The sequence below is a fragment of the Siphateles boraxobius genome, unplaced genomic scaffold (genome assembly GCF_051911475.1).
Source record: "Siphateles boraxobius isolate OS27281-9 unplaced genomic scaffold, OSU_SipBor_1 81, whole genome shotgun sequence".
Classification (NCBI taxonomy): domain Eukaryota; kingdom Metazoa; phylum Chordata; class Actinopteri; order Cypriniformes; family Leuciscidae; genus Siphateles; species Siphateles boraxobius.
The window spans coordinates 1,274,698-1,302,447 of NW_027509210.1; the positions used below are offsets into that span (position 1 = coordinate 1,274,698).

Genomic DNA, 27,750 nt, shown 5'->3' on the forward strand with positions numbered 1-27,750 from the left:
CTCAGACGCTCCTCAGAGAGCCTGTGGGGGGTTTGGAGGGGCAGTTCAGGGCTTTATCGTGGGGGTGCAGGACAATAAGGTGTTAATCGCTTCTCTTTCATATGGAGAGTGTCAGATAGCCAGCCTAATAAGATGATTTTATCAGAGAATGTCTAATAAGGGGAGAACGTCCACTCTCAGTAACTTCCGACTTCTGAACTGGTTGCAGTTCCACTCTTGCTCCACATGAGGGCGCTCACAGGACGAGTGCAGAATGAATGGAGGTCTATGGAGCTATACCCCTCAAAATCCACTTTTCGCAGGATATAATTTTTTTGTCTAGTAATTTGAATGTTGTATTCGAAAGGAGATGCAAAGAAATTACACATTGCTGGGTGTTAGATTTTTTTTAGAGTAGCTTATTTGCTTTAAAAAGTCTTTTAAAATGTCAATGATGTCATACACATCATACGGCCAGAAATACTGCTTTACGGCAATCCTTCAGTCACTGTGGTGCTTTCGAGCTCTGCACTTTCTTTTCTCTCGAGGCATCGACAACACAGCTGACACAGGTAAATACACGTGCTAGAAGAGTTTTTGTTTTGTTGTTTTAAAAGACCACGCCGAAAATACACATACACATTCTGGTCCCACCACGATGCCATCAAGCGGTGTCTCTGGACGTAATCAGTCCTTCACTGACCAATCAGCTTTCATTAGCAGAATGTTAGCGTGTTATGGGCAACAACAACTCAACCTGTAAGAAATCAAAAGGACATAAGTACTCGTTCATTCAACTTTCGACCTATAACCCATGTTGAACTTGCAAAACCTACAATTAAATCTGAGATTTTGTCAATGGCAATCAGGTGAAAGAGACAAATTTAGCCGTCTAGCTCCATAGACTCCCATTCATTTTGCACTCAGGGTGATCGCCCCCCAGTGGAACTCTGGTGGAACTACAACCAAAATTCAGTACAATAGGACTTAAAGGGAGTGGCCAGGCTCTCCGTAGACGGGCTCTGATTTTATCCTAAAGAGCAGGCAAACTTTCTTTCAGGATAAATCTCTCGATGTGTCCAAATGTAGGCCCTAAATAGGCCTATTGTTAAATTAGCTGTATTTAAAGGTTTTCATATATAGGCTATACTTTTTTTCAATTTTTAGTGTTTTAACATTTTCAACATTTAGAGTTTTAGAATGTTTGAGCAGTGTGTTTGTCAACAATCTGGCATTATCTAAACATGAACTGTTGAGGAAACGCGTTCATGCCAACTACACGAACGTGAGTGAGCAGCAGATACAGAGCTCCTTTATTCTTGATCAGCCTCGTTTTGTTCTGCTGAATTCAACAAGGCATTCTGTTTCTTTTAAGCAAAAAAGGCTAAATAATTTGTTACAGTTGTTTTTTTGTCATTGGTGACACGCAGTGACATACAGTTTTATTAGCTGTATGTTTCTATCCTGAAACATTTAACATTGACAGAGAGCCGACGCGAAAAGAAACTTGCTAAAGAGATCCAGCGCGTCTGCGAGAGAGAGGCAAACATAAAATCTATTCTTAATTTATGCTGTTTTCTACTATTTTCATTTTGTACTGATTTAATTGTAGCCTACACAGCAAAGCTGGAAATTCTTTGTCAATACAAATTTAAAATGTCCGAAGAACAAGATTCTATATTTCTCATTTTTCCTCGCAAAGGGAATAAACACTCAATCCAACCCTGTTTTACATAAATAAATAAACTGTCCTGATTCTTTATTTAAACCTTGAAAAGTATGATATGGTTATAATTGCATTGGTTTTATATTGAAAGCAATTCTATTTAGTTAGTCTATTATTTTTTGTAGCCAAGTCAACAAAATGTTAAGAGTATTTTCTGAGTTGTTTAATGTAGGCCTATTGATCTGTTTTGAAAAATTATTTCGTTGCTATGGGTATCACTGTCAGTCATCTCATTTCGTGAATGAATCACACTACAATAATTTAGCAGATTAAAGACGAGCTTCATCATCATTTTCTGGTGCGATCGGCTGATAATCTTCAACAGCACCTTCGGGTTTTGTCGTCTGTTCAGCGAAACAGAGGCTCTGCTGGAATGTAGCAAATTAATGTTGTAATGTGCCATTAATAATTAAACAAAACGCTTCACTGTTACCTATTTAAAGCATCAAGAACGGTAAAACATAAACGCTTTCAGCCAACATCGGTTAACAGCATGTGGCCTGCAATGTTATCGTCTTAAACGTCTATTAATAAAAATGACAGACAATGAATAACAAAGCTGCGAAAAGTGTTTCGAATCAATAAATAAACATTTCATTTTTTTTTTTACAAATAGCTTTTTAAACAAGAAACAAAATTATGAGGATAGAGCTGAGATCCGAGCCCCGCGAGGCTCATGATGAAGCGCTGACAACACAGCTATCGTCTGAACGCTTCACATCACACGCTCATGCAAATCCTTATTGATGTAACATTTTTCTATTACAATTTTTTATGTAGAAATGTTTTCATTAATTATTAAAATAAAATGATGCTAGCCATAACAACCTGGAAGCCTATTTAATTTTGAAAATAACAAAGAATGCTAAAACACAGCATGCTGCCGACTAACATCGGTTAGCAAGTGCTGACAATGTTTAAATTAAACAATCATTTTGTGTAGGCCTAATTTATTTCACCGTTATTTTAATTTGTTAGTATATTTATTAACTGAAACAAAGTATAATAGCCTACATATTAGCTATATAGACGCATAACCTGAGATTATAGAAAAACTGGGCACACAATGTGTTAACGTTTAACCTACTTTGCTTAAATTGGATGTAATAATTGAAGCTAGGCCTGCACGATAAATCGTTATAAAATCGACCCATCTTGATTCACCCTGTTCACGATTTAATTTTTAAATGACTTCGATTTAAAAATAAAAAAATCGGCCTTTATTTTATTTTGAAGCGTGTAAAGCCTACAGTGTGTGTGTGTGTGTGTGTGTGTGTGTGTGTGTGTGTGTGTCCAGACAAAGAAACACTCATAACAGAAAGTAGAATGGGGATAAAAAAAGAAGGCTGTCTATGAAGTAAATGTGTCTTATTAGTGGAATATTAAACGCAATATAGTAACACTGTGGTGCGCGAGCACTAGAAACGCGCAGTGGATTGAGCGCGCAGCGGCACAGCCGGTCGAGAACATCCCTTTAAACAGACATCAGTGGAAAGTTTGTAGTTCAGTCGGATGTCAATGGCAAAAAAAAAAAAATTTAAACGAGTAATCTAGCTTATTATTAACGTTAACTGACGAGAGAGAGAGCACACTTCTGTTGAATGCTCCTGATCGTTCACGTCACGTGTTATTTGGATGAAAACGTCTCGGTTACGTATGTAACCATCGTTCCCTGAGTACAAGGAACGGAGACGTGTCGTCGGGGGAGTTCCCTGACGAATTGGGATCACGCTAGGGAGACCAATTGCCTTCGAGTGAATTAAAACGAGCCAATGAAAATTGGCATGCAAGATTTGCATTCCGCGACCCGCCTACCAGCGCGGGTATAAAAGGCGGAAGTAAACATTGCGCAATGCTTTTCGCTGAGGAGCCGAACGGTGTCCAGTCCTCCGCGAAGGTACAGCAACATGGCGAAGGGACGACACGTCTCCTTTCCCTGTACTCAGGGAACGTCTCGGTTACATACGTAACCGAGACGTTCCCTTTCGTCCTGGGAACTCCGACGTGTCGTCGGGGGAGTTCCCTGACGAATTGGGATCCCTAATAAAACGCCATGGTGCTGGCCCCTTCCAGCGCCCGGCAAAGCTACCCTGCAGCAGTTTCTTGAAATAAGTTGCGGGAGCTAGCACGGGAAACACACTGCCGTTCCGCGAGACCCACACAGTGGATATTGGATAACACTGGGAAAGCGTTCCCTCAAGAGAGGAGGGAACGCAGCGGAAGCCCCAGCCTGACTGAGGAAGGCCAGGAATACACATATGTACTAGCCCGAAGGAATAGTGAAACATATGGCAGTCCCTGAGGTAGTCCCAATCCAAGGGAAGTGGGAGCGTACTCAACAGGGACGACGAACGAGTCCGTCAAGGGGAAGACACGGCTGAACTGCACGTGGCCTCATGGGTCACAAATAGAAACCACTGGAGCACCCAGTCTACTAGCAGCTCCTTACTAGAGGTAGCAGACCTGGTGCCGGGCGGTCCGCCACGCCCAGCACCGGAGGGGTGAAGGAGGAACTCACGAGGCTCACCAACGTAGGGCGCCACTAGGCCATTAGTGGGGGCAGTCATGGCCTAATGGTAACAGAGTTGGACTGGTGACCCAAAGGTTGCTGGTTCGATTCCAGTACCGGCAGGAATATGACTGAGGTGTCCTTGAGCAAGGCACCTAACCCCCAATCGCTCCCCGGGCGCCACTCAAGGCTGCCCGCTGCTTCGGGTGTGTGTATCCACGTTTGCAGTGTGTGTGTGTGTTCACTACTCACTACTCTGCTCCTAATGTGTGTGCACTTACTTGGATGGGTTAAATGCAGAGGTCAAATTCCAAGTATGGGTTACAATACTTGGCCATCACGTGTCACTTTCTTTCCATACGGAGCAAAGAACGCACGTATCCGCTGTTTGAGGCAGAGTGGCGCAGCAAGCCGACACAACCTATTCCCTCGACGCACTGGCCGTAGCCAGAACTCGGGAGGAAACAGGTTCCACACGAAGGCTATAGAACCTAGCGAACATGTTAGGTGTCGCCCAGCCCGCAGCTCTACAGATGTCTGTCAGCGAGGCGCCTTGAGCCAAAGCCCAGGAAGCGGCAACACCTCTTGTGGAGGGAGCGCGCAACCTGGGAGGACAAGGCTCACCCAGTGACTCATATGCTCGGGTGATAGCATCCACTAACCAGTGGGCTAACCTCTGCTTGGAGACGGCCTTCCCCTTCTGCTGGCCTCCGTAACAGACAAAGAGCTGATCTGAGGTTCTGAAGCTTTGTGTTCTGTCAATATAAACCCGCAGGGCACGGACGGGACAGAGAAAAGCCAGGGCTGGGTCTGCCTCCTCCTGGGGCAGCGCTTGCAGGTTCACTACCTGGTCCACGAAGGGAGGGGTAGGAACCTTGGGCACATATCCGAGCCGGGGTCTCAACACAACGTGAGAAAGGCCCGGCCCAAACTCTAGGCACGATTCGTCGACCGAAAAAGCCTGCAGATCCCCGACCCTCTTGAAAGAGGCCAATGCCAACAGGAGCGCTGTCTTAATGGACAGGATATTATCTCACCGTCAGCAAAGGCTCAAAGGGAGGACTTTGAAGAGCTCTAAGTACCAGAGCAAGGTCCCAAGAGGGTACAGAGTGCGAAACACGAGGTGGATTTAACCTCCTGGCACCCTTAAGGAATCTGATGACCAGGTCGTGCTTCCCTAGGGACTTACCTTCCACTGCATCGTGATGCGCAGCTACTGCTGCGACATACACTTTGAGGGGTGGAGGGGGACAGCCTCCGCTCCAACCCATCCTGCAGGAAGGAGAGCACGACACCGATCGGGCAAGTCCGGGGGTCCTCCTGACGGGAGGAACACCAATCGACGAACAGGTTCCACTTCAACGAATAGAGGCGCCACGTAGAGGGGGCTCTAGCGGAAGTGATGGTGTCTACCACTGCCTGTGGTAGACCACCTAGAACCTCCGCGTCCCGTCCAGGGACCAGACATGGAGTTTCCAGAGGTCTGGACGCGGGTGCCATAGAGTGCCCCGTCTCTGAGGAAGAAGGTCCTTCCTCAAAGGAATCGGCCAGGGAGGGGCTGTCGCGAGGAGCATGAGTGCGGCGAACCAAGTCCTGGTGGGCCAATATGGCGCCACAAGAAGGACCTGCTCCTCGTCCTCCCAGACCTTGCACAGAGTCTGTGCAAGAAGGCTCACTGGGGGAAACGCATACTTGCGCAGGTCCCGGGGCCAGCTGTGGGCCAGGGCGTCCGTGCCGAGGGTCCCCTCGGACAGGGAGAAAAACCACTGGCAATGGGACGTGTCCGGAGAGGCAAACAGGTCTACCTGTGCGACTCCGAAGACACTCCAAATCAGCTGGACCGACAGGGGATGGAGTCGCCACTCTCCTGGCAGGGGAGGAAGCCGTGTGAGCTCGTCTGCCACACGGTTGAGCTCCCCTGGAATGTGAATGGCACGAAGCGACCTCAGATGCTTCTGACTCCATAGGAGGAGGTGGGAGGCAAGTCGCGACAAACGACGGGAGCGTAGACCACCTTGATGGTTGATGTACGCAACGGTCGCAGTGCTGTCCGTATGGACCAGTATGTGCTTGTGTCTGAGAACCCCTCTGAGGCGACGCAAGGCTAAGCGTACTGCTTGCAACTCTAGGCAGTTGATATGACAATGCAGTTGAGGTCCCGTCCACAGACCTGAAACTGCATGCCCGTAGTACGTGGCCCCCCACCCGGTGGCAGAGGCATCTGTGAAAACCACAGCATGCCTGGAAACCTGGACTAAGGGCACTCCGGCCCGTAGAAACACAGGATCCGACCACGGGGAGAAGGTTTGGCGGCAGTGCGGGGTCACTTTGACCCGGAACGTGCCGCTGTGCCACGCCCACCTCGGGACTCGATCATGAAGCCAACGCTGAAGCGGTCTCATATGTAACAGGCCGAGCGGTGTTACTGCGGCTGCCATATGCCCCAGGAGCCTCTGAAATTGTTTCAGTGGAACCGCTGTCCTGCCTCGAAAAGACCTGAGGCAGGTGAGCACTGACTGGACGCGTTCCTCTGTGAGGTGCGCAGTCCGGGCGACCGAGTCCAGCTCCATACAGAGATAAGAGATCCTCTGCACAGGGCAAAGTTTGCTCTTGTCCCAGTTGACCTGAAGCCCCAACCGGCTGAGGTGCCGAAGCACCATGTCCCTGTGATCGCACAATACATCTCGCGAGTGAGCTAAAATGAGCCAGTCGTCGAGGTAGTTGAGGATGCGAACGCCTTGTTCACTCATGGGAACAATGGCCGCCTCCGCGACTTTCGTGAAGACGCGGGTTGACAGGGCCAGCCCGAAGGGTAGGACCTTGTACTGATACGCTCGACCGTCGAAAGCAAACCGAAGAAAAGGTCTGTGTCGAGGGAGAATCGAGATGTGAAAGTACGCATTCTTCAGGTCAATCGCTGCAAACCAATCCTGGGGACGGATGCATTCGAAAATGCGCTTCTGCGTAAGCATTTTGAACGGGAGTTTGTGCAGGGCCGATTCAAAATACGCAGGTCCAGGATTGGCCGTAACCCACCGCCTTTCTTGGGTACAATGAAGTAAGGGCTGTAAAACCCAGACCTCATCTCGGCAGGAGGGACCGGCTCGATCGCGTCCTTGCCAGCAGGACATCGATCTCTTTCCTCAAGACAGGGGCGTCCACCGACCGCACACGGGTGAAGTGGACGCCCCTGAACCTGGGAGGCCGGCGTGCAAACTAAATTGCATAGCCGAACCGGATGGTGCGGATGAGCCATCGGGACGGACCCGGAAGCGCTCTAGCCTGGCTTCCAGATAGCGTCGCAATGAACCCACCCGAACCACCGGCGTACCCGCGGAGGGGCAGCGAGGTGGAAGACAGGGACCCGGCTCTGGTGGCGTTGTAGCGACCGAGAACGGGGGTCTGGGTGCGCCTGACACCAACCTGCTTCCACCGAGGGGCAGACGGCAGAGAAGGCTCGTGGGCGTTCTGCTGCGGACTGCCCGGTGGCGAGGGGAGGGGGAGAGACGAGGAACGAGGCCCTGACTCCTCGTATTCTGGTCTCTGAGCCTCCGGGCCCAGCTGCAGACCGGAGTGACGCAGCCAAGGCTGCGTCACTGCTATCTGCAAGCTGGGGAGAGGGGAACGGGAGTGGTGCAGCTCGGGGGCGGCACGCACTGCCATTCTGACCCTCTCGGACGGAGGAAACTGGTCTTATTATACTGCCAGTCTCGACCGTGAGGGGAACGAGGGACGAGGCCCGGGGGCATCGAGTCCTCGTTTCCCCTCACCCAGCGAGAGACGAGAGTGACAAGGCCGTAGCCCTCACTGCCATCTGAGCGCTGGGGCCCGTGAACGACTCAGGGGAAGTGGACTGCTCAAACTTTGGGTACCGCTGATACAGCTGTAGGGTCTGGACCAATCAGACACACACTAATTAATCATATTCACTATATTTAATGAATATAAAGGTCTATGAAACTCTCCCCCAAAACTAACCTCACAAATGAAGTTACTTTGTCAGCCGGGTGTCCGGTTACAGAACACTTTAAGACTGATAACAGACTTTACGACCTCAAAGGAATGTGGCCACATGCGCCACATGCTTAAGAGAGAGAGACCATCTTTAATTAAATAAACTTTGCGGTGTTACTCTGATCTATGAAGGAACATGCCTCACAGAAACTGTGATGATTTACTGTCTCGTGTACTATTAGGTATAACAACATGGTATGTTTGATTGGGGTGTATGTGGTTGAACAACCACCCAACGGTCAATGTAACCTCACCTGTATCATGCTTCCTAGCAAATTAATCCTCATTTAATGACACACACTTTGATGTACATCACCTTCTCTTAGAATGCAATGTGAATTTGTTATGTCTATTTGAGCTTGAATGAACAGTCTAAGCATGCTGGGGACAAAGACCATAAATCAACTAAGAGCCGCTTCCCCTCTCGGACATGTCACCTTACTCATAGGTCCATTCAAACCTTAGGGGTTGGTTCTTTCTCAGGGTATATCAGAGGCAGGCAACAGTGACCGCCCTCTCTTAGTTTTTTCATCCAGCCGCAACACTGTTCTGGTGAGACTGGGGAGCCCCCTCCCCCTCCACGGGGGCCCCAGGGCCCAGCAGGCCTCGATTCCAACCAGATCCGGCCTCATGGAAAAGAGAGAAGACTCTCTCACAAAGAACCAAGGACAATCTCAGGAGTTTTGGAACAAAGACTCCAACCAACAAAGACTCCAACCAACAACGACTCCAATCACCCATCCTTCCGACTTCCTCACTTCTCCTGGGTGCTCGGCGTGGCCTCAACAGAGTCCCAGGCCTTCACCAAACCAGTCATGCGTTCCTGGAGAAAGAGAACGCTCAACCAACTTCCACTTGACACTGCCGGAACCATCAACGACTCCAATTTTCAACAACTTCAAGAATTGTTCCCATTACAAATGCAAGTATTCAATTCAATGAAATGTGAAAATGAAATTCTGATGGTTCTTCTCATAGACCATCTTCCGGTTTCCAATTTCATCCTATCACTAACCTATTTATGTATTCATGTGTGTATGTTGTTTAGTTTATTTATATTCATATAAATATCTATATTTAGTTAATAAAACTTGTACATAATATGTATTTGGTTCTGTTTTGTTTGCAATACAAGTCACTTTACGATCATGGTTTTTGCTACTGGCTCAAAGTACTGTACAGGCGAAGAAATAATTATTCTTCGGTGGCCATGGAAGATACCCTTTATTAGAATAAATTAATAATCAAAATAGTTCGTTGGAAGAACTGATTAATTGATTGTAATATTAATTCAGCCACATCAAGTTAATCGAATTAACTGACCCAAATATTTATAATTAATAATAACAAGATATTATTGATTATTAATATTTCCAAAAAGCTGAGTTCCTTACACAGCGGCGGAACAGAAAAGAAAAATTCTCCACCCGGCCCTCCCCCGGGGGAAGGAGTGGTGATGACACGCACTCCCAGAGAGCAGATCGTCAAACACTCTGGGTCGCTCATCTCAGGGTTGCTTCCCTGCGCTGAGGGAAACAAACTCTGAGCGGGCTGGTTTTGAGGCGCTTCTGGACCACCAGTGTGGACATCGTCTAACCGAGGGCCAGCGCTGTGACTAATCACGGTCAGTCACTAAGCACAGCTCAACCCCGAGTTAGAACTACGCACGTGCAGTGGTAGTGAGAGAGGAAAAACTTCTGCAGATTTAGGCATGTTTGGCTTGCCATATTGGCACCAAAAATGCTTGCATGCTGCCAAAATTCTTCACACACATCCAGGCACTTTAGAACAGCCCAGGAAAGTGTGGCTGTTAAGTCTGAATCTTCAGCATGAGAACACACCATTATAGTAGGAACTCAGCATCATTTCAGAGTATAACAGCCCTCTCTCCGATGTAGCGATCGACATCTGTCCTCCCTGGGGCCCCGAATGAAATGCTTGGTCCCTCATGAGAAGGACCAGATTCTCATCTGAAAGCCTCAACGGCACACGGCACGCTGAGCGGCTCAACCTTTACGGGAAAGGGGAGACGGACAACGTGCCGACGTGGTCATGCACTCCTGAGAGAACATGAACCACCCACGAACGCAGTCTCAACACACTGATTAGGCATGTGAAACCGTGATCGTGGCCGTCAACCAGGCATGCAAGATAGTGAACGTGGCCATCGCTTCGATGACACACGGCACGCTGGGCGCTCAAGCCTTCAGGCAGGGCGAACAACAGGCCGACGTGGTCATGCTCTCATAAGAAAGCATAAACCACCCACGAACACAGTCTCAGCATGTTTGCGATGCGCTAGAGGAGTGAGTGGTTCGTGCTCACTGAAACCCTCAGATCACCAATGTTATTCACCAAAGTAGCCCTCCTCTGGTGCACCAGAAGAGAAACTAGATCGGGAAATAAGCAAAGGGACTCACCTCATAGAGGCACGCGAGTCTTGATCTTGACCGCACATCTTGAGCGCCGAATGACGCGTGCTGGGTTGCCGTGACAACCCGCGCTGTCAGCCGGCGCTCGACGGCACGCGGCACGCTGAGCGGCTCAAGCCTTTACGAGAAAGGGGAGACGAACAACGTGCCGACGTGGTCATGCAATCCTGAGAGAACATGAACCACCCACGAACGTAGTCTCACACACTGATTAGGCATGTGAAACAATGAACGTGGCCGTCAATAAGGACAGGAAACGATCGCATCCAGAAACACACGAGTGAAACGTCATCCTGAAAAGGACGCGATCTTCACTCGTGTTGCTCTTTCAGGAAGAAAGTACTCTATCGTGCTGAAGCACACAGGGACCCAACGCGGCAACACAGCGGGGAAACTGCAAGCCCGCTGTGCGCACTCAACCGTTTACCAGCTGTGAAAACAGCTTTTGAATCAACAGCATGTAGACGCAGCCGGCAGACAGGAACCGCGCGGTACCTGAAACGCCATCTCACCAACACAGAGAGATCCCCTCCCGAAACAGCAGACTCGTAGCCGTAAGAAAAATACAATCTTAAAGCTCACTCACTCAGAGAGGACACAATCGGTCGGCTCCGAAGCTAAAAGCATTGCGCAATGTTTACTTCCGCCTTTTATACCCGTGCTGGTAGGCGGGTCGTGGAATGCAAATCTTGCATGCCAATTTTCATTGGCTCGTTTTAATTCACTCGAAGGCAATTGGTCTCCCTAGCGTGATCCCAATTCGTCAGGGAACTCCCCCGACGACACGTCGGAGTTCCCAGGACGAAAGGGAACTATATGTTTTTAACGTATATGTAAGTAAAGTATAACCTGTTACCTGATTTATGTATAACGAGTGGTTCTCTACATTATTACTGGACGTTTGCAGTCAAGAAGTTCAATGAACGCAAACATCCAAAGCGCACGCACCGCAAACCAGCGTCTCAGCGCGCAAATACTGAATTAAATTGTCTTTCACGTCTTGCGCTTGTACGGATGAATTTACACAAAATTATGTAAAAATAAAGTTGGTTATAGTAAACAAAATTTACTAGTAAACAAAGTCGGTTATAGCTCAAGTGAACGTAAGTTAGCCATGCTCAAATGGGGTCCGTGCGTTCCGTCTTAAAGGGGCAGGAGTTTAATAAAACTGCTGCTGTGCTTTCATATTAATCAAAGGACAAAGAAATTACTCACTGCTCTAGACTAAATATTCTACCCTTTTGAACTTTACAAAAATATCCATCTATATTTAATTTATACAGTAATGAATATGCAATTTTTTCACATTTGATTACTTTTTTCAAATGTATACCGATCTACTCTAAAAACAAAGTTTATTTCATTTGCAGCTTTTCTTTGTTCTATTTTTGTATTTGTCCTATTTGTAATTCCATTATTTATTCTTTTGTTTTAAATACATTTAAAAATTACAAATGCAGTGAAAAGTCAGGGATCTGTTATTGAAGTCCTTGAAATCCAAAAAAGTAGTGCTTGAAAAGTCCTTGAAAGTCCTGGAATTTCATTTTACAGAATCTGTACTAACCCTGATTACACTTCATGAGAAAAAAATCGTGAAAAAATCGTAATATCAATTCTAAGCTAAAAAATCGTGATTCATATTTTTCCCAGAATCGTGCAGGCCTAATTGAAGCCTACATTTGTTTCCGTTCTAAATTTGTGCTTTAATTTCAGTATTGTGATTTAAGAAGTTGTTTACCTAAAATGTTTCACTTGAATTTATCAGCTACCAGTTCTCAACGAGCCGCGGCAGATTACACAATAGAGAGAATAAACTGACACTTTCAAAGTCTGTGATTGTAGCGCCTCTTAGCGGTAAAAGGCAACAAATACACACCACAATTTTACCGCGACGGTAAAAGTATTATTCTGGTTGAGTACCAACTGTATCTTAGTATTTATGAAAAAATTACTAGATAAAACAAACATAAATAGTGTGCTTCGTCCTTTGCTAACCGAAGTTCAAGTTTTGCTGAAAATATGTGGTATATGATTAAGAATAACTATAGAGCAGTGTAGATAAATGAGATGAGACCAAAACATGACTAATTACATTAAATGACTTACAGAGCTCTTTTGGAGGTTTTGATGACTGCTGATAATCTAATAAGACACTCGTCTGATTTCTTGAATTTCTGAAGCTCAAACTCCTCCAGCTCCTCCTCTGATGTCAACAACACAAAGGCCAAAGCAGACCACTGGGCAGGTGAAAGATCAGCAGATGAGAGACTTCCTTTGCTAAGGTGGGTCTGAATCTCGTTCACCAGAGTTTGATCGTTCAGTTCATTCAGACAGTAGAACAGATTGATGGATCTCTCTGGAGACAGATCAGATTCTAATTTTTGTTTGATGTACTGAACTATCTCCTTGTTGCTCTGGTCATTGTCATCTAGCTGTGTCAATAAACCTCGTAAGAGTCGTCGATTGGACTGGAGTGACAGACCGAGGAGGAAGCGAAGGAAAAGGTCCAGGTGTCCATTGTCACTCTCGAGCGCCTTGTCCACTGCAGTCTTGAGCAAATCAATCATGACTTCATTTTTGTTTTCCTGTTGTGCAGAGTCATGAACAAACACACTTTTCTTGTTGATGTCAAGAAACAGATGTGCATAAAGGGCTGCAATAAACTCTTGAATGCTCAAGTGAACAAAGCAGTACATGGTACCAAGAATGATCCCTGTTTCCTCCTTAAAGATCTGGGTACACATGCCTGAGTACACTGATGCCTTATAGACGTCAATACCACAGGCTTCCAGGTCTGATTCATAGAAGATCAGGTTGTTTTCTTCCAGCTGATGAAATGCCAGGTTCCCTAGTGAAAGGATGGCGTCTTTATCCCAGGAAACATCTGGTGTGTATTCTCCATCATACTTTCGTCTGCTCTGCTGGATCTGAAAGCGGAGAAAGTGTGTGTACATTTGTGTCAGAGTCTTGGGAGTGTCTTCAGTATTTGATTCCTGCAGTGTTTTAGAGGCGTCAGACTGATTGTTTTTCACATAATTTTTTTCCACCTCTAAAATGTTCTGGAGAACAGTGGCTGAAATCCAGCAGAAGACTGGGATGTGGCACATGATAAAGAGACTCTTTGATTGTTTAACATGGTCAATGATTTCATTGGCCATTTTCTTATCCTTGAATCTTTTTCTGAAGTAATCTTCCTTCTGTGCGTCATTGAATCCTCGTATCTCTGTCACACGGTCGATGCAGTCAGGAGGAATCTTACTGGCAGCTGCTGGTCTGGTGGTGATCCAGATGAGAGCAGAAGGAAGCAGATTTCCCTTGATGAGGTTCGTCAGGAGAACATCCAGAGAGGCTGGTGACGATACATCACTCAACGTCTCATTACTCTCAAACTTCAGAGGAAGACGACATTCATCCAATCCATCAAGGATGAACAGCACTTTGAAATTATTCCTTCTTATAAGGTTCAGTCCTTCTGTCTCGGGGAAGCATAGAGTTATAAGACACATTAAACTTTGTTTTTCTTTCTTGTTTAAATTCATCTCTCTGAATGGAAGAGGAAATATGAAGCTGATATCTTGATTTTCTTTTCCTTCAGCCCAATCCAGAACAAACTTTTGCACAGAGATGGATTTTCCAATGCCAGCGACTCCTCTTGTCAGTACAGTTCTGATCTCCTGGTGTTGTTCATGTGCTTCAAACAAATTATTGCATTCAACTGGTATCTCTTGTGCTTCATGATGCCTGGAAGCAACTTCAATCTGTCTGACCTCATGTTCAGTATTGACCTGTTCACTGCCACCCTGAGTGATATAGAGATCTGTGTAGATGTTATTCAGAAGTGTGGAGTCACCCTGCTTTGCAATTCCTTCAAACACACATTGATACTTCTTCTTTAGGCTACATTTCAGCTGACGAATGAAGATCAGCTCATCTAAACACAGGAACAACAAACAGACAGTTTTAATCTTAATTTTCTCTCATACATTTATAGGTGTTAATCTAACAGATGATAATGATGAGTCTCTTACCTTTTAGAGTATCAGCAGCTTCATCTTGCTTCATCTCTCTCAGGTAGTGTAGTGTGAGATCAAGAGCTGCTTCTTTAATACTGCATCTGTTCTCATTAAAGTCCTCCACTAAGGATTGTGTGTTCTCGTTTTGTAATATTTTCTTAAACTTTTCCAGCTCATTTTTCAGTAATGTGATTATTTTGCTCTCAAGATCCTACAAAACAAAATAAAAATTGTAAAAAATAAAATAAAACAGTACATCTATATTTATAAAATTTAAAAAAAGGAAAAACAAAACATTTTAATTAGCTGTAATTATTAATAAATAAAAATAAACTGTTTTCACATTTCGTTCTTATTTTAGGGGTTCTTAAAATTAAAAGTAAATGGTCAAAAATAATTAAATGAAATAAACATTTGAAATATATCAGTCTGTGTGTAATGAATGAATATAATATCCAAATTTCACTTTTTGAATGGAATTACTGAAATAAACTTTTTGATATTCTAATTATATGATAATGAGAAATGACATTTCTATTGAGTGCGTTTTCAGGAAAACATGATAAATAATCTATTTTTTATTATAATTATTAAATATTTATAAAAATGTAAGAATTTTTTTTTTTACCTGGAAGATCCACGGGAGATTCTCTGTGAAATTCTTGTGTTTCCTGTGAGTCTGGAAATCTGAATCTAATGTTTCATATTTAAGCCTGTTAGCGCAAAAAAATTAAAATAAAATTCTAAATACTGCATTTCCAGGAAATATATTACCAAAATCCCTATTAAATGATTTGAGCAAAATATACTCATTGAACTGCAGCTGTATGCTAATTATTCATTGATACACTTTCTAACACAGTCTGTGCCCAAAAATAAGAAACACATGAAATACCCTTTGGTTGGTGATGGTGTTTCCTCACTGAAGTTTGGTGTGTCAGCATCTTTTGACCAATCACTCTTCACAGACACAGAGCTGGACACATGTGAACTTGATCTATCACGGATGAAACAAAGAATAGAGAGAAAAAACACTTCACTACAGGAGATACTTCAGTCCATTTTAAGAGGACATTTAATGTTACAAATGGTAATTTAATACAGTATAGTTGTGTATTTGTCCCTCTCATGACTGGATCGATGGTTTATTGACTTTCCAATGCCGTTGCCGTTGATAATAGGAGAACAAACAGAGTCCATGCAGACAGATGTAGATGCAAACAAATGTCTTTCTTTCTTACTTCTGCTCCATTAAACATGATCTCTGAAACTTGTCTAAAACTTCTTGTGGCCTTTCCTCGTTCATACGTACACACAAAGCCGTTCCCTGTGGACAGCATAAGAAATCCACCTTGCGAGTCACTCTGCTGTGCGGTCAAAAAACGGTGTGCTTCCCAATTACCAACGCACACACTTGTTGCTCAGGTGCTCTAATTATACACAGCCACAGCACCATCCAGTGGAGGAAAAACTTTACTATCCAACAAATGGCTCCTACAGATGGATTTATTCATGTTTGGTTGCATGATATTTTCTGGTTAATATATGCCCCCTAGTGGCGTTATGTGTAATTGTGTTACTGGAAAGAAGTTCAGTAAAAAGGAAATCAGACTAGCGGACATTGTTTTCTGTGAATTATAGTTGTATTTAGTTAAGTTTCATCACATTGTGTAGAGATTATAACTCTATAATGTAAAAAATCTAAAAATACCTTTTGATAGATGTCTTTTTCTCACTGAAGTTCGGTAGGGCACCATGCTTTGAACAGTCACTCCTCACAGACACAGAGCTTGACACATGTGAGCCTGATCTTTCACTAATTACAAATAGAGACAAGAAAAAAAATGTAATTACAGAAGTTCATCTGTGTCTGATAACGGCACAAACTCTCTCTAGTCCTTTACAGACGGAATGCTGACGAAGCATTTGCACAATCATTACTGTGAACTTAGAATTTTTTACATACATTTTAATTTTAAAAATCAATGTAAATTTAGCCTATAACACTACTTTAGTACTGCAATGTAACTGTCACGGTTGTGGTGTAGATGAAGACAGGCTGAGGCAAAAAAGCTCCAATTCAAAGGTTTACTCAAAAGCAACAACAAACAGGTACAGGCAGGCAGAGGGTACACTCACAAAACACTATAACTTTACATAGACGAGAACCGACAAAGACAGACTGAACAGAAGAAACTAAATACAGAGACAAATGAACCATAATGATGTGAAGACAGGTGACACAGATGATGATAACGAGGAACAGGCTGGTAAGTGAGGGAGTGAGTTCAGGTGTGGAGACAAGGAGGATTCTGGGAAGTGTAGTGCAGACAAGGACAGACAGGTGCAGACGAGGACTGTGACATTACTCCCCCCTCCCGGTAGGCGTGACCTCACGCCTTAAAACAGGGGTGGGAGGGTGGGCATCCTGGAGTCTGTAACGGGAAGGCGGACCGGGTGCAGGAGGATGGACTCCAGGATGGACCAGGCGGCCATGGCGGAGCAGGACGTGGGCGTGGCCATGGCGGAGCAGGACGTGGGCGTGGCCATGGCGGAGCAGGACGTGGGCGTGACCATGGCGGAGCAGGAGGTGGCCAGGGCTGAGCAGACGAACCCTCGGGCGTCCAGGGTGGAACGGTCGGACCCTCGGGCATCCCGGGCGGTGAGGACCCTTCGGGCGGCCATGGCGGTGCGGACCCTTCGGGCGGCCATGGCGGTGCGGACCCTTCGGGCGGCCATGGCGGTGCGGACCCTTCGGGCGGCCATGGCGGTGCGGACCCTTCGGGCGGCCATGGCGGTGAGGACCCTTCGGGCGGCCATGGCGGTGAGGACCCTTCGGGCGGCCATGGCGGTGAGGACCCTTCGGGCGGCCATGGCGGAGAAGCCCCTTCGGGTGACCGTGGGTCCTTGGGCGCCCACGGCGAGGGCCTATGGCCCCCCCCAAAAAATTAATGGGGAGAGTGACAGAGTCATTACAAGTCTCTGGGCTGGACGGAACCAGCGGTGAAGGCCCGGCTATGCTGGACGGAACCAGCGGTGAAGGCTCAGAAGGGCTGGACGGGACCAGCGGTGAAGGCTCTGTGCTGGACGGGACCAGCGGTGAAGGCTCTGTGCTGGACGGGACCAGCGGTGAAGGCTCTGTGCTGGACGGGACCAGCGGTGAAGGCTCTGTGCTGGACGGGACCAGCGGTGAAGGCTCTGTGCTGGACGGGACCAGCGGTGAAGGCTCTGTGCTGGACGGGACCAGCGGTGAAGGCTCTGTGCTGGACGGGACCAGCGGTGAAGGCTCTGTGCTGGACGGGACCAGCGGTGAAGGCTCTGTGCTGGACGGGACCAGCGGTGAAGGCTCTGTGCTGGACGGGACCAGCGGTGAAGGCTCTGTGCTGGACGGGACCAGCGGTGAAGGCTCTGTGCTGGACGGGACCAGCGGTGAAGGCTCTGTGCTGGACGGGACCAGCGGTGAAGGCTCTGTGCTGGACGGGACCAGCGGTGAAGGCTCTGTGCTGGACGGGACCAGCGGTGAAGGCTCTGTGCTGGACGGGACCAGCGGTGAAGGCTCTGTGCTGGACGGGACCAGCGGTGAAGAGGGCTTCGAGCTAGGTTCATGGGCTGTGACGAATGTGTGTGCTGCCCACACACACAAAACAGCCATGGATCTCACAAGGAGCACTGCCTCCTCCAGAGCTGGCTGGACGGTCTCTGGCTGGACGGTCTCTGGCTGGACGGTCTCTGGCTGGACGGTCTCTGGCTGGACGGTCTCTGGCTGGACGGTCTCTGGCTGGACGGTCTCTGGCTGGACGGTCTCTGGCTGGACGGTCTCTGGCTGGACGGTCTCTGGCTGGACGGTCTCTGGCTGGACGGTCTCTGGCTGGACGGTCTCTGGCTGGACGGTCTCTGGCTGGACGGTCTCTGGCTGGACGGTCTCTGGCTGGACGGTCTCTGGCTGGACGGTCTCTGGCTGGACGGTCTCTGGCTGGACGGTCTCTGGCTGGACGGTCTCTGGCTGGACGGTCTCTGGCTGGACGGTCTCTGGCTGGACGGTCTCTGGCTGGACGGTCTCTGGCGGAAGAAGCTCAGGAAGGTCGTCAAAAAGCTCAGACTCAGGCTCGGCAGAACATGACTCAGGGCCCACAGTGAGGGAGGATCCACAAAACCACAGAGCTCTGTCCATAAATTCAGCAAAAGAAAGATTTAAGTCTTCTAGCAGCAGTATCTGGGTTAGTGGATCATCCAGTCCTCTCCAGAACCGCTGCTTTAAGAACTCCTCCTCCCAGTAAACGTCCTGATGCAGATGCAGGTAAACTGCAACAAATTCCTCCAGAGAACTCCCATTCTGATTAAATAGCAAAGCCTCCATAGCGTCCTCCATATTTTGGTCGGTTCTTCTGTCACGGTTGTGGTGTAGATGAAGACAGGCTGAGGCAAAAAAGCTCCAATTCAAAGGTTTACTCAAAAGCAACAACAAACAGGTACAGGCAGGCAGAGGGTACACTCACAAAACACTATAACTTTACATAGACGAGAACCGACAAAGACAGACTGAACAGAAGAAACTAAATACAGAGACAAATGAACCATAATGATGTGAAGACAGGTGACACAGATGATGATAACGAGGAACAGGCTGGTAAGTGAGGGAGTGAGTTCAGGTGTGGAGACAAGGAGGATTCTGGGAAGTGAAGTGCAGACAAGGACAGACAGGTGCAGACGAGGACTGTGACAGTAACACTACTGCTGAAGGAGAGGCAGAAAATATTGATTTAGACTGTAAATATTAATTTTCCTTTTCAGATTTAAGATGTTTATCATCTACCGGCCACAAAACAATGATATTTTATGCTATTTTTTCATTAAGAAGTTCTGCAAAGCATTTGCAAATATAAAACAATGCTTAGTTCTTCACAGGAAGATTCTAAAACTTCAGTAGTTTAGAATGATTGTGTGAAAACAGACGCAGTCTTACCTCTGTTTCTCCGAGAGACTCATCTTTCCTCGCTCCTCTGACATACCGCAGCTAAACTAACATTGAAAACAGATCAGCACTGGTTTGTGGAAACAATCAGTCGTTCAGTTTGACCTGGAGATGGCAATATATGTTCCTGAGATTAATAACATGGCAGTCATTCAAGAAAATAATGAAGAATGTAAAGTTAGCAACAACAACAAACACTATTACATAAAGTGAGTCATGGCTCTAAATGTAGTAGTGAATATACATTTACACTGTGTTAAAAACACTGAGTGGGAAAATGAACCCAGTTTGTTACATTCTCTATTGCAGTTTAGTATTATTTTGCAATCATATTTAATGTTTTATTAATTGTCGATTCTTTTGTCACTTGATCATTATTTCAAGTTCACAGTATATTGAATCATTTTCAAATGCTCCCCTCAATATGTGTATCATTCATTCAGTGTTTTTTTATTTAATATTGAAAGTAGAAAAATTAGAAAATGCCTTTTTCATTTAAAAAAAGCACTTTGGAGGTGGGTAAACGCTATTTCCAAATTTTGGGAGGTGCGCAAACTTATCTGTTACCACTGAAATGTAAATGTAATGTATTTCCAAATCTAATGCGGGTGTCGCGTTTTCAGGTGATACATCATAGATGATGTGCTACTACTGTATTTAAGAATTTAAGAACTGTATCACACCAGTTGCAACTTACATCTGTGTCATTCTTTTTGGTGAAATGGTCCCACAACATAGGCGTAATTTGCGGGTGGGACGGGTGGGACATGTCCCCACCACTTTTTGCCAGGGTCGATTGGGTCCCCACCACTTTTGAAACATCTCGCGGCACGGATGTACCAATACGAATACATAAAACATCTCCAGTTAACTCTAGTAGAACATTCATTTCGTTCGTTTGTTAAATTAGAGGCGATCTGAAATGTGTGTTTTTTTTTTAAATCAAGTGACAAAAGTGCTCGTTGCTTCTGCTATCAGTGGCGCGGATACAGAGTTCTGTTGTGACTCGCGCACAGTCTTCACGAATCACACGGACGTGCGCTTCAATCCATTGCAGAGAGACTCTTTATTCGTTACGGTAAACATAATGCACAAAAAACGTGTCCCTGCTTGATATACAACCACTAATAAACAATCGGTTTTAATGAGGAAAAAAAAACTATACTTAGTGCGGATTGGAACCCAGAACCTCTGACGCTTGGCAAAAGTTCTACCACTGGACCATTGAAGTACATGAAGGCATCAGTCGGATCTACATATTTATGCACGTAAAAATACTCGCCATAAACGACAAATTAAACACAATGTACTATTGTATACTATACCCTACCCACACACTCATCCATGTCTCTCATTCATTCACAGTCTTAAACAAAATAAATTGTTTGAGGTCTGTGACGTGGCTTGAGAGCGTGATGGCCAAAAAACAAATAACACACATAGGCGTCGATTTCGGTGGGGATGGTGGGTACGCGTCCCCACCAGATTTCGTCATGAGTCATTTTGTACCCACCACTTTTTGAAACATTGAGGTGAGGCGCCACGGATGTACCTAATACAACTAAATAAAACACATCCAGTTAACTAGCAGAGCATTCATTTAATTCGCTATTAAATAAGAGATCTAGCGCTAAAATGTGTTGTTTTTGAACTCAAGCTGAGCGCTCGTTGCCGCGGCAATCAGTGTCATGGATACAGGCTCGCGCAGTCTTCACTCGGACACGCTCTTCAATCTATCGCCGTTGTGGAGACTCTCTATTAATTCCGGTGACATCTCAAAATAAAATGCACACAAACGTGTCCCTGCTTGATATATAGACTGTAACCACTGATGAACATATTCAGTTTTAATGAGAGAAAAAAACCTATACGAATGCGGATTAGAACTCATAACCTCTGACACGCTTGGCAAAAGAGCTACCACTAGACCATTAAAGAACTCAAACAAAGTTTGCAGATTGATGGATTTATTTACGGGTTGAGCAGAGAGAGGCTGCACAGTTTGACAAGTTTCAGTGACGTGTGTTCTGGGTAGGCAAACTAGGCACTACCCTGCCAAAATTGTTTTTTACTGTTTATTCTTGTTTTTTATATATACAATATTTGTGTTATTCCAATTTTTTAGACGTTATGATGACAAATGTAGCAGTTACGCATAATCAAATAAAAAACAAATGGTAGAATAAGAAGTGCTTTTACTGTCTACTAGCATTGTTCTATTACTAGCATTTGTTTACTGTATGTTGCGCATGCGCACTTCGATCCTGTATTCTTCAACATGTACGGCAAAAGGCACAAATCTGCTGTGCCTTTGGACATAAATATGTTATGCCAGTAATCATCTCCGTTACGTATCAGACATGGACCAATTAAAATCGAGATATTAATGGACATTTGCGCAGCTAACGTCATTACACCACAGATACATGCCAATCCCCGCCAAATTCAGTCAAAATGACAGCACCGGCCGTGATCACGGAGTTAAGAAATGTTTCCAAGCTCGATTTTAATTCAAAATCTGAGTTAATAGCAAGAGGGAGGTCTACGCCAGCCTTAGATAGACTAGTGCAGCAAAAGGGCCCAACAATTGCCGATCGTTTCAAACAGACGAAAAGATGTGATCGACGTCTTCACGAGGAAAGAGCGGCGGATGGATTATGTACAAATAATCTACCGATTGGTGAGTCAAAAACTATTTTGGGCTTAATATTGAATTGATAAATGTGGTTGAATTAATGCAAGCCATTTGCCTTTATATTCAATTGAGCAGTGTGTGATTTTACTTTTGCTGACTGACAAACATAATTGGCCGCTGTGCAACAATTAAGGATTAAGAATGGTTGCATTCTGATGCTGGAGTGGACATTAACTACTGTGCCTGTGCCGCGCTTGTGTGTGTGTGCGTGCATGCGTGCGTGCGTTTATGTGTGTGTGTGTGTGTGTGTGTGTGCGTGCGAGAGAGAGAGAGAGAGAGAGAGAGAGAGAGATATGTACACGATATACATCCTGATTTGTACATTTGATATGACGCGCTTGTGCGTAACGTTTACTGTTATTACGTATTATTAGCCTAAACAATAAATCAGGTAATCTGGCTTTCAACTCAGTGCCTAGCCAAGACATCACCGCATGTCACTAACAAGTTTGTACCCAGCACTTCTGAAAATGCACTTCCGAATGCGTCTCTGTCCCCCCCACATTTCAAACCAAACTGACGCCCGTGCACACACACACACACAAAAAACCACACTGGCCGCTTCAATTTAAAAGAAAACAAAAATAGTTTAACTGCATGTGCTTGGTAGTAGGCTACTCATGGTAGTATATCCAGTTGCAACGAACGTCAGACACAACTGTAAGTTACAGGGCAGCGAGTTCAGTCAGCTAACAGTTTAGCAGAACCAAACTTATTAACCTTTTGCAGTCTCTATTTCTATCTGGGCTACAAAAAACCCCACAAAACATATGAACGAACGTTCACATTATCTGCTTGTCTAACTGTAAATGTCTGGTTTAAAAATATTTTCGCTTTCGCATAACAAAAACAACAGCATAAACTGGAAGCGAAAATGTAGAAAAACATTTTTCATGAACTTATAGGCTTTCTAAACTTCAAATTTAAATCACACTTACATACAGTATGAAATCCATATTTCATTCCCCCAATTAATTGTAATCTAGAAAGTATAAAAACTTACTTGCAGTCTTGTCCACTCAAAAGTGAATTTATTAGTATATTAAAAACTAATTGTTCTGTCCTTTATGCTTGTGGTCTGTCAGCGCGCGTCCCCAACATATCCTCAAAATCTCTCGCTGCTATTGGTGAATTGTGGAGGAAATATACATAAATGACCGATAATGTTAAACTTGGTTGGTGCTAAATTAAAAATCTGGGACACACATGAACCAAATACAATGAGCACCGTTTTCTCTTGTTATCTCCGTTTATGTGTTTTCCAATTACTTTCGTTTTCGTCTTCTTCTCGGGTTTTACTGGCGGGTTTTGAACCAGCTGAATATGCGCTTACCGCCTCCCGCTGGAGCGTTATTATGATTTAGCATTTTGTGTGAAATGTCTTAACTTACTGTATAGCAACTTATGCTTTATGTTTACTCTTATGTTTGTAGCAGTAGATATTGTGTATTGAGTAAGTGTTGATCTGGTGTTGTTCTGAACAGCTTCAGTTCGTCTGTTAAAGTCACTAATGTTCTGCTGATGTAAATCACTGTTAATAAATCAGAGATGATTAAATGAGCAGCTGATGGAGTTTATCAGATCTGAGTTTTACATTTAACATTCAGACTCTTGAAACTCTTCAGGAAACAATACGACTGTGTCTCAAATCATATATTCTCTCATAGATGTTGCTTTGAAGAAGTTATTACTTCACAACTGTTAAAAAGATACTTTCTGTGAATGTGTTGATTTATTTTCATCTTAGATTAAAATTTTCTAACTCAATAATAATAACTTCTAACCCTGATGAACTGAAATCTGTAAGTGTTTTCATTTGTTGCTGTAAAACACATTTTCATCTGTATCTTCTTTAACTCTGCTGTGATTCTGATGATGTCCTGTAGAGGGAGACACGTGACTGACTTACAGGGTCAAAGGGCAATCTGTGCATTATTTCAGAGATTCTTTTCTTTTCAGTTTTACGTTTATTTGTATAGTGTTTTTCCACAATACATATTTATTAAAAACAGCTTCACAAGAAAATTAAAGTTTCTATACAATTAAGATTAATCTGTTATCAGAGACTGTCAAAGTAATGTCCATACATCAGAAATATACAGATAATACAATCATGCAGTTACAGTAGTTAACATCATGTATTAAAGCTGCAGTAGGGAGTTTTGAGAAAATGTTGACTTAGCCTGAAAATTTGAACAAGCACAACTTACAGGTCCAACCCCCTTGCTCTCTGCTGCGCTACAGCTCCTCCTCCACAGCTCCTCCCTCCACAGCTCCTCCCCCACAGCTCCTCCCTCCACAGCTCCTCCCCCACAGCTCCTCCCTCCACAGCTCCTCCCCCACAGCTCCTCCCTCCACAGCTCCTCCCCCACAGCTCCTCCCTCCACAGCTCCTCCCCCACAGCTCCTCCCTCCACAGCTCCTCCCCCACAGCTCCTCCCTCCACAGCTCCTCCCTCCACAGCTCCTCCCCCACAGCTCCTCCCCCACAGCTCCTCCTCCATAGCCCCCCCTCCACAGCTCCTCCCTCCACAGCTCCTCCCCCACAGCTCCTCCCCCACAGCTCCTCCCTCCACAGCTCCTCCCTCCACAGCTCCTCCCCCACAGCTCCTCCCTCCACAGCTCCTCCTCCACAGCTCCTCCCCCACAGCTCCTCCCTCCATAGCTCCTCCCCCACAGCTCCTCCTCCATAGCCCCCCACCACAGCTCCTCCCTCCACAGCTCCTCCCCCACAGCTCCTCCCCCACAGCTCCTCCCTCCACAGCTCCTCCCTCCACAGCTCCTCCCCCACAGCTCCTCCCCCACAGCTCCTCCCTCCACAGCTCCTCCCCCACAGCTCCTCCCTCCACAGCTCCTCCCTCCACAGCTCCTCCCCCACAGCTCCTCCCTCCACAGCTCCTCCCCCACAGCTCCTCCCCACAGCTCCTCCCCCACAGCTCCTCCCTCCACAGCTCCTCCCCCACAGCTCCTCCCTCCACAGCTCCTCCCTCCACAGCTCCTCCCCCACAGCTCCTCCTCCACAGCTCCTCCCTCCACAGCTCCTCCCCCACAGCTCCTCCCTCCACAGCTCCTCCCCCACAGCTCCTCCCTCCACAGCTCCTCCCTCCACAGCTCCTCCCTCCAAAGCTCCTCCCCCACAGCTCCTCCCCCACAGCTCCTCCCTCCACAGCTCCTCCCTCCACAGCACCTCCCTCCACATCTCCTCCCTCCACACCTCCTCCCTCCACAACTCCTCCCTCCACAGCTCCTCCCTCCACAGCACCTCCCTCCACACCTCCTCCCTCCACAGCTCCTCCCTCCACATCTCCTCCCTCCACACCTCCTCCCTCCACAACTCCTCCCTCCACATCTCCTCCCTCCACACCTCCTCCCTCCACAACTCCTCCCTCCACAGCTCCTCCCTCCACAGCTCCTCCCTCCACAGCTCCTCCCCTACAGCGGAGCCTGCCGTGAACGCGCAGACTAGTAAGCAGGACCACCGATGACGGCGGATTATAAACAGTTATGGCACATTCACTAATAGGGACGAAACATCAACAATATGCTTTACATTGACTATGGCCTGCTCATACTTTGACTACAAACTTGGTCCTCAAATCATTATGTATTTTGCAATACATGTAGCAGCTAACTTTCTAACGTTGCACTCTTTCTATAACGTTAAGTTATAAATAGCTACTAAGAAAACGTTAAAGGATTAGTTCACTTTTAAAAAAAACTTTTGCTGATAATTTACTCACCCCCATGTCATCCAAGATGTCCATGTCTTTCTTTCTTCAGTCGAAAAGAAATTAAGGTTTTTGATAAAAACATTCCAGGCTTTTTCTCCATATAATGGACTTCAATAGGACACAAACGTTTCAAGGACCAAATGACAGTTTCAGTGCAGCTTCAAAGGGCTTTAAACGATACCAGACGATGAATAAGGGTCTTATCTAGTGAAACGATCGGTCATTTCAAAAATAAATAAAAAACTTTAAGTTTTATAAGCACAAATGCTCGCCTTGGTCTGTTCTGTGATGCACGTTCGTAATCCTGTTCGAACTCGTTCATCAAAACGAATAAATCTTTTTTCGTGTCATTTCGTTCGTTGAATGAACGAAATGACTCCGAAAAAGACTCGTTCAAAATGAACAAATCTTTTTTCGAGTCATTTCGTTCGTTGAATGAACGAAATGACTCGAAAAAAGATTCGTTCATTTGGATGAACGAGTTCGAACAGAAGAGTCACGAACGACGGTACGCGCTCGCGCTGTGCAAGAGAGGGGTGATCAGCGCGTACATGAGTGTGATTGACACTGCTAAGACATTCCTCCTGGCTCTGATTGGTTGTTTCGGACCGGGAGCGGTGTATTTCTGCAAATGGCAATAGGTCCACAGGGAGGAGCCAGAGGAGCTTGATTTTTTCACAGATTATCTGTCTACTGTCAGGACATAATGACAGTTTTAACAAATATTTGTTTACAAAAGCTACATACTGGAGCTTTAATTTAGGCAGAAACAATGAACACATTAAGATGATTACAATATATTATCTTACAGTGGTATACAGTATTGTACAGATTACAGTATATAGATGATAATGTGTTGATTCATCGGCCAATCAGTGATGACATGTCATTTCCCTGCAGCTCTAGAGTCAGTCATGTGACATTTCCAGCTCAGGTGATTGGCTCGAGTCAGTCCAGCAGAACTCTTTACTCTATTAAACACAACATCCAAACACTATCAAATATAATATTGCCTTTAATATGAGGTGAATATTACTTGCTTGTAGCTGTTATTAAAACTATGTACAATATATAATCAGAATCAGAAAGAGCTTTATTGCCAAGTGTGCTTGCACACACAAGGAATTTGTTTTGGTGCTGAGGCTTCCAGTGGACATATACAAATACAACAAGGAACATGAAACATAATACTACAAATTATAAGATAGGAAAATAATGACTAAACACAGGACAAACGAACAAAAACAACACAATAGCTGGAGAGCGAATATAGTATAGCCTAAATAAATGATTATATACATGAAGATTAACGGGTGTCTGAGAGTAACACTGTTTCCTCACAGTCAGAAAGTCACAGTTTGAGTCCTGAACACTCTCTCTGTGTGTGTGTGTGTGTGTGTGTGTGTGTGTGTGTGTGTGTGTGTGTGTGTGTGTGTGTGTGTGTGTGTGTGTGTGTGTGTGTGTGTGTGTGTGTGTGTGTGTGTGTGTGTGTGTGTGTGTGTGTGTGATGATGAAGGGTTTGATGAGAATCTCCTTTGACATCAGAATCAAACTTTACAGGCCCGTCTGGATCACATTATACTTGAAATCACAAATATATATCAGATTATCCTCATATATATGGATTATGTTCTCAATTTAAACAGACTAAAACATGATGAAAAATTTAATTAAGTTCAAT

At 45.4% G+C, this 27,750-nt stretch overlaps 1 protein-coding gene across 4 annotated transcripts in view; it reads right to left on the bottom strand.

Annotated features, from left to right (window-relative positions):
* The window catches only part of LOC143730748 (NACHT, LRR and PYD domains-containing protein 12-like), a 277,613-nt gene that overhangs the window by 50,826 nt on the left and 199,037 nt on the right, over positions 1-27,750 (bottom strand). For 2 of the 4 annotated variants that reach the window (XR_013200596.1, XM_077221321.1), the window contains exons 1-7: positions 23,344-23,643; positions 19,637-19,750; positions 16,385-16,489; positions 15,569-15,670; positions 15,302-15,386; positions 14,689-14,884; positions 12,767-14,591 (exon numbers count right to left, since the gene is read on the bottom strand). The exons of 1 other annotated variant lie outside the window; for it this stretch is intronic. Coding sequence is in view for 2 of the 3 variants with exons in the window: in XM_077221321.1 (XP_077077436.1) it covers positions 12,767-14,591; positions 14,689-14,884; positions 15,302-15,386; positions 15,569-15,670; positions 16,385-16,489; positions 19,637-19,680 (2,357 nt within the window). In the remaining variant the exon portion in view is untranslated. Of the gene's footprint in view, positions 1-12,766; positions 14,592-14,688; positions 14,885-15,301; positions 15,387-15,568; positions 15,671-16,384; positions 16,490-19,636; positions 19,751-23,343; positions 23,644-27,750 lie in introns of those variants that run through there. One more of the 4 variants, XM_077221319.1, reaches the window with a different exon arrangement.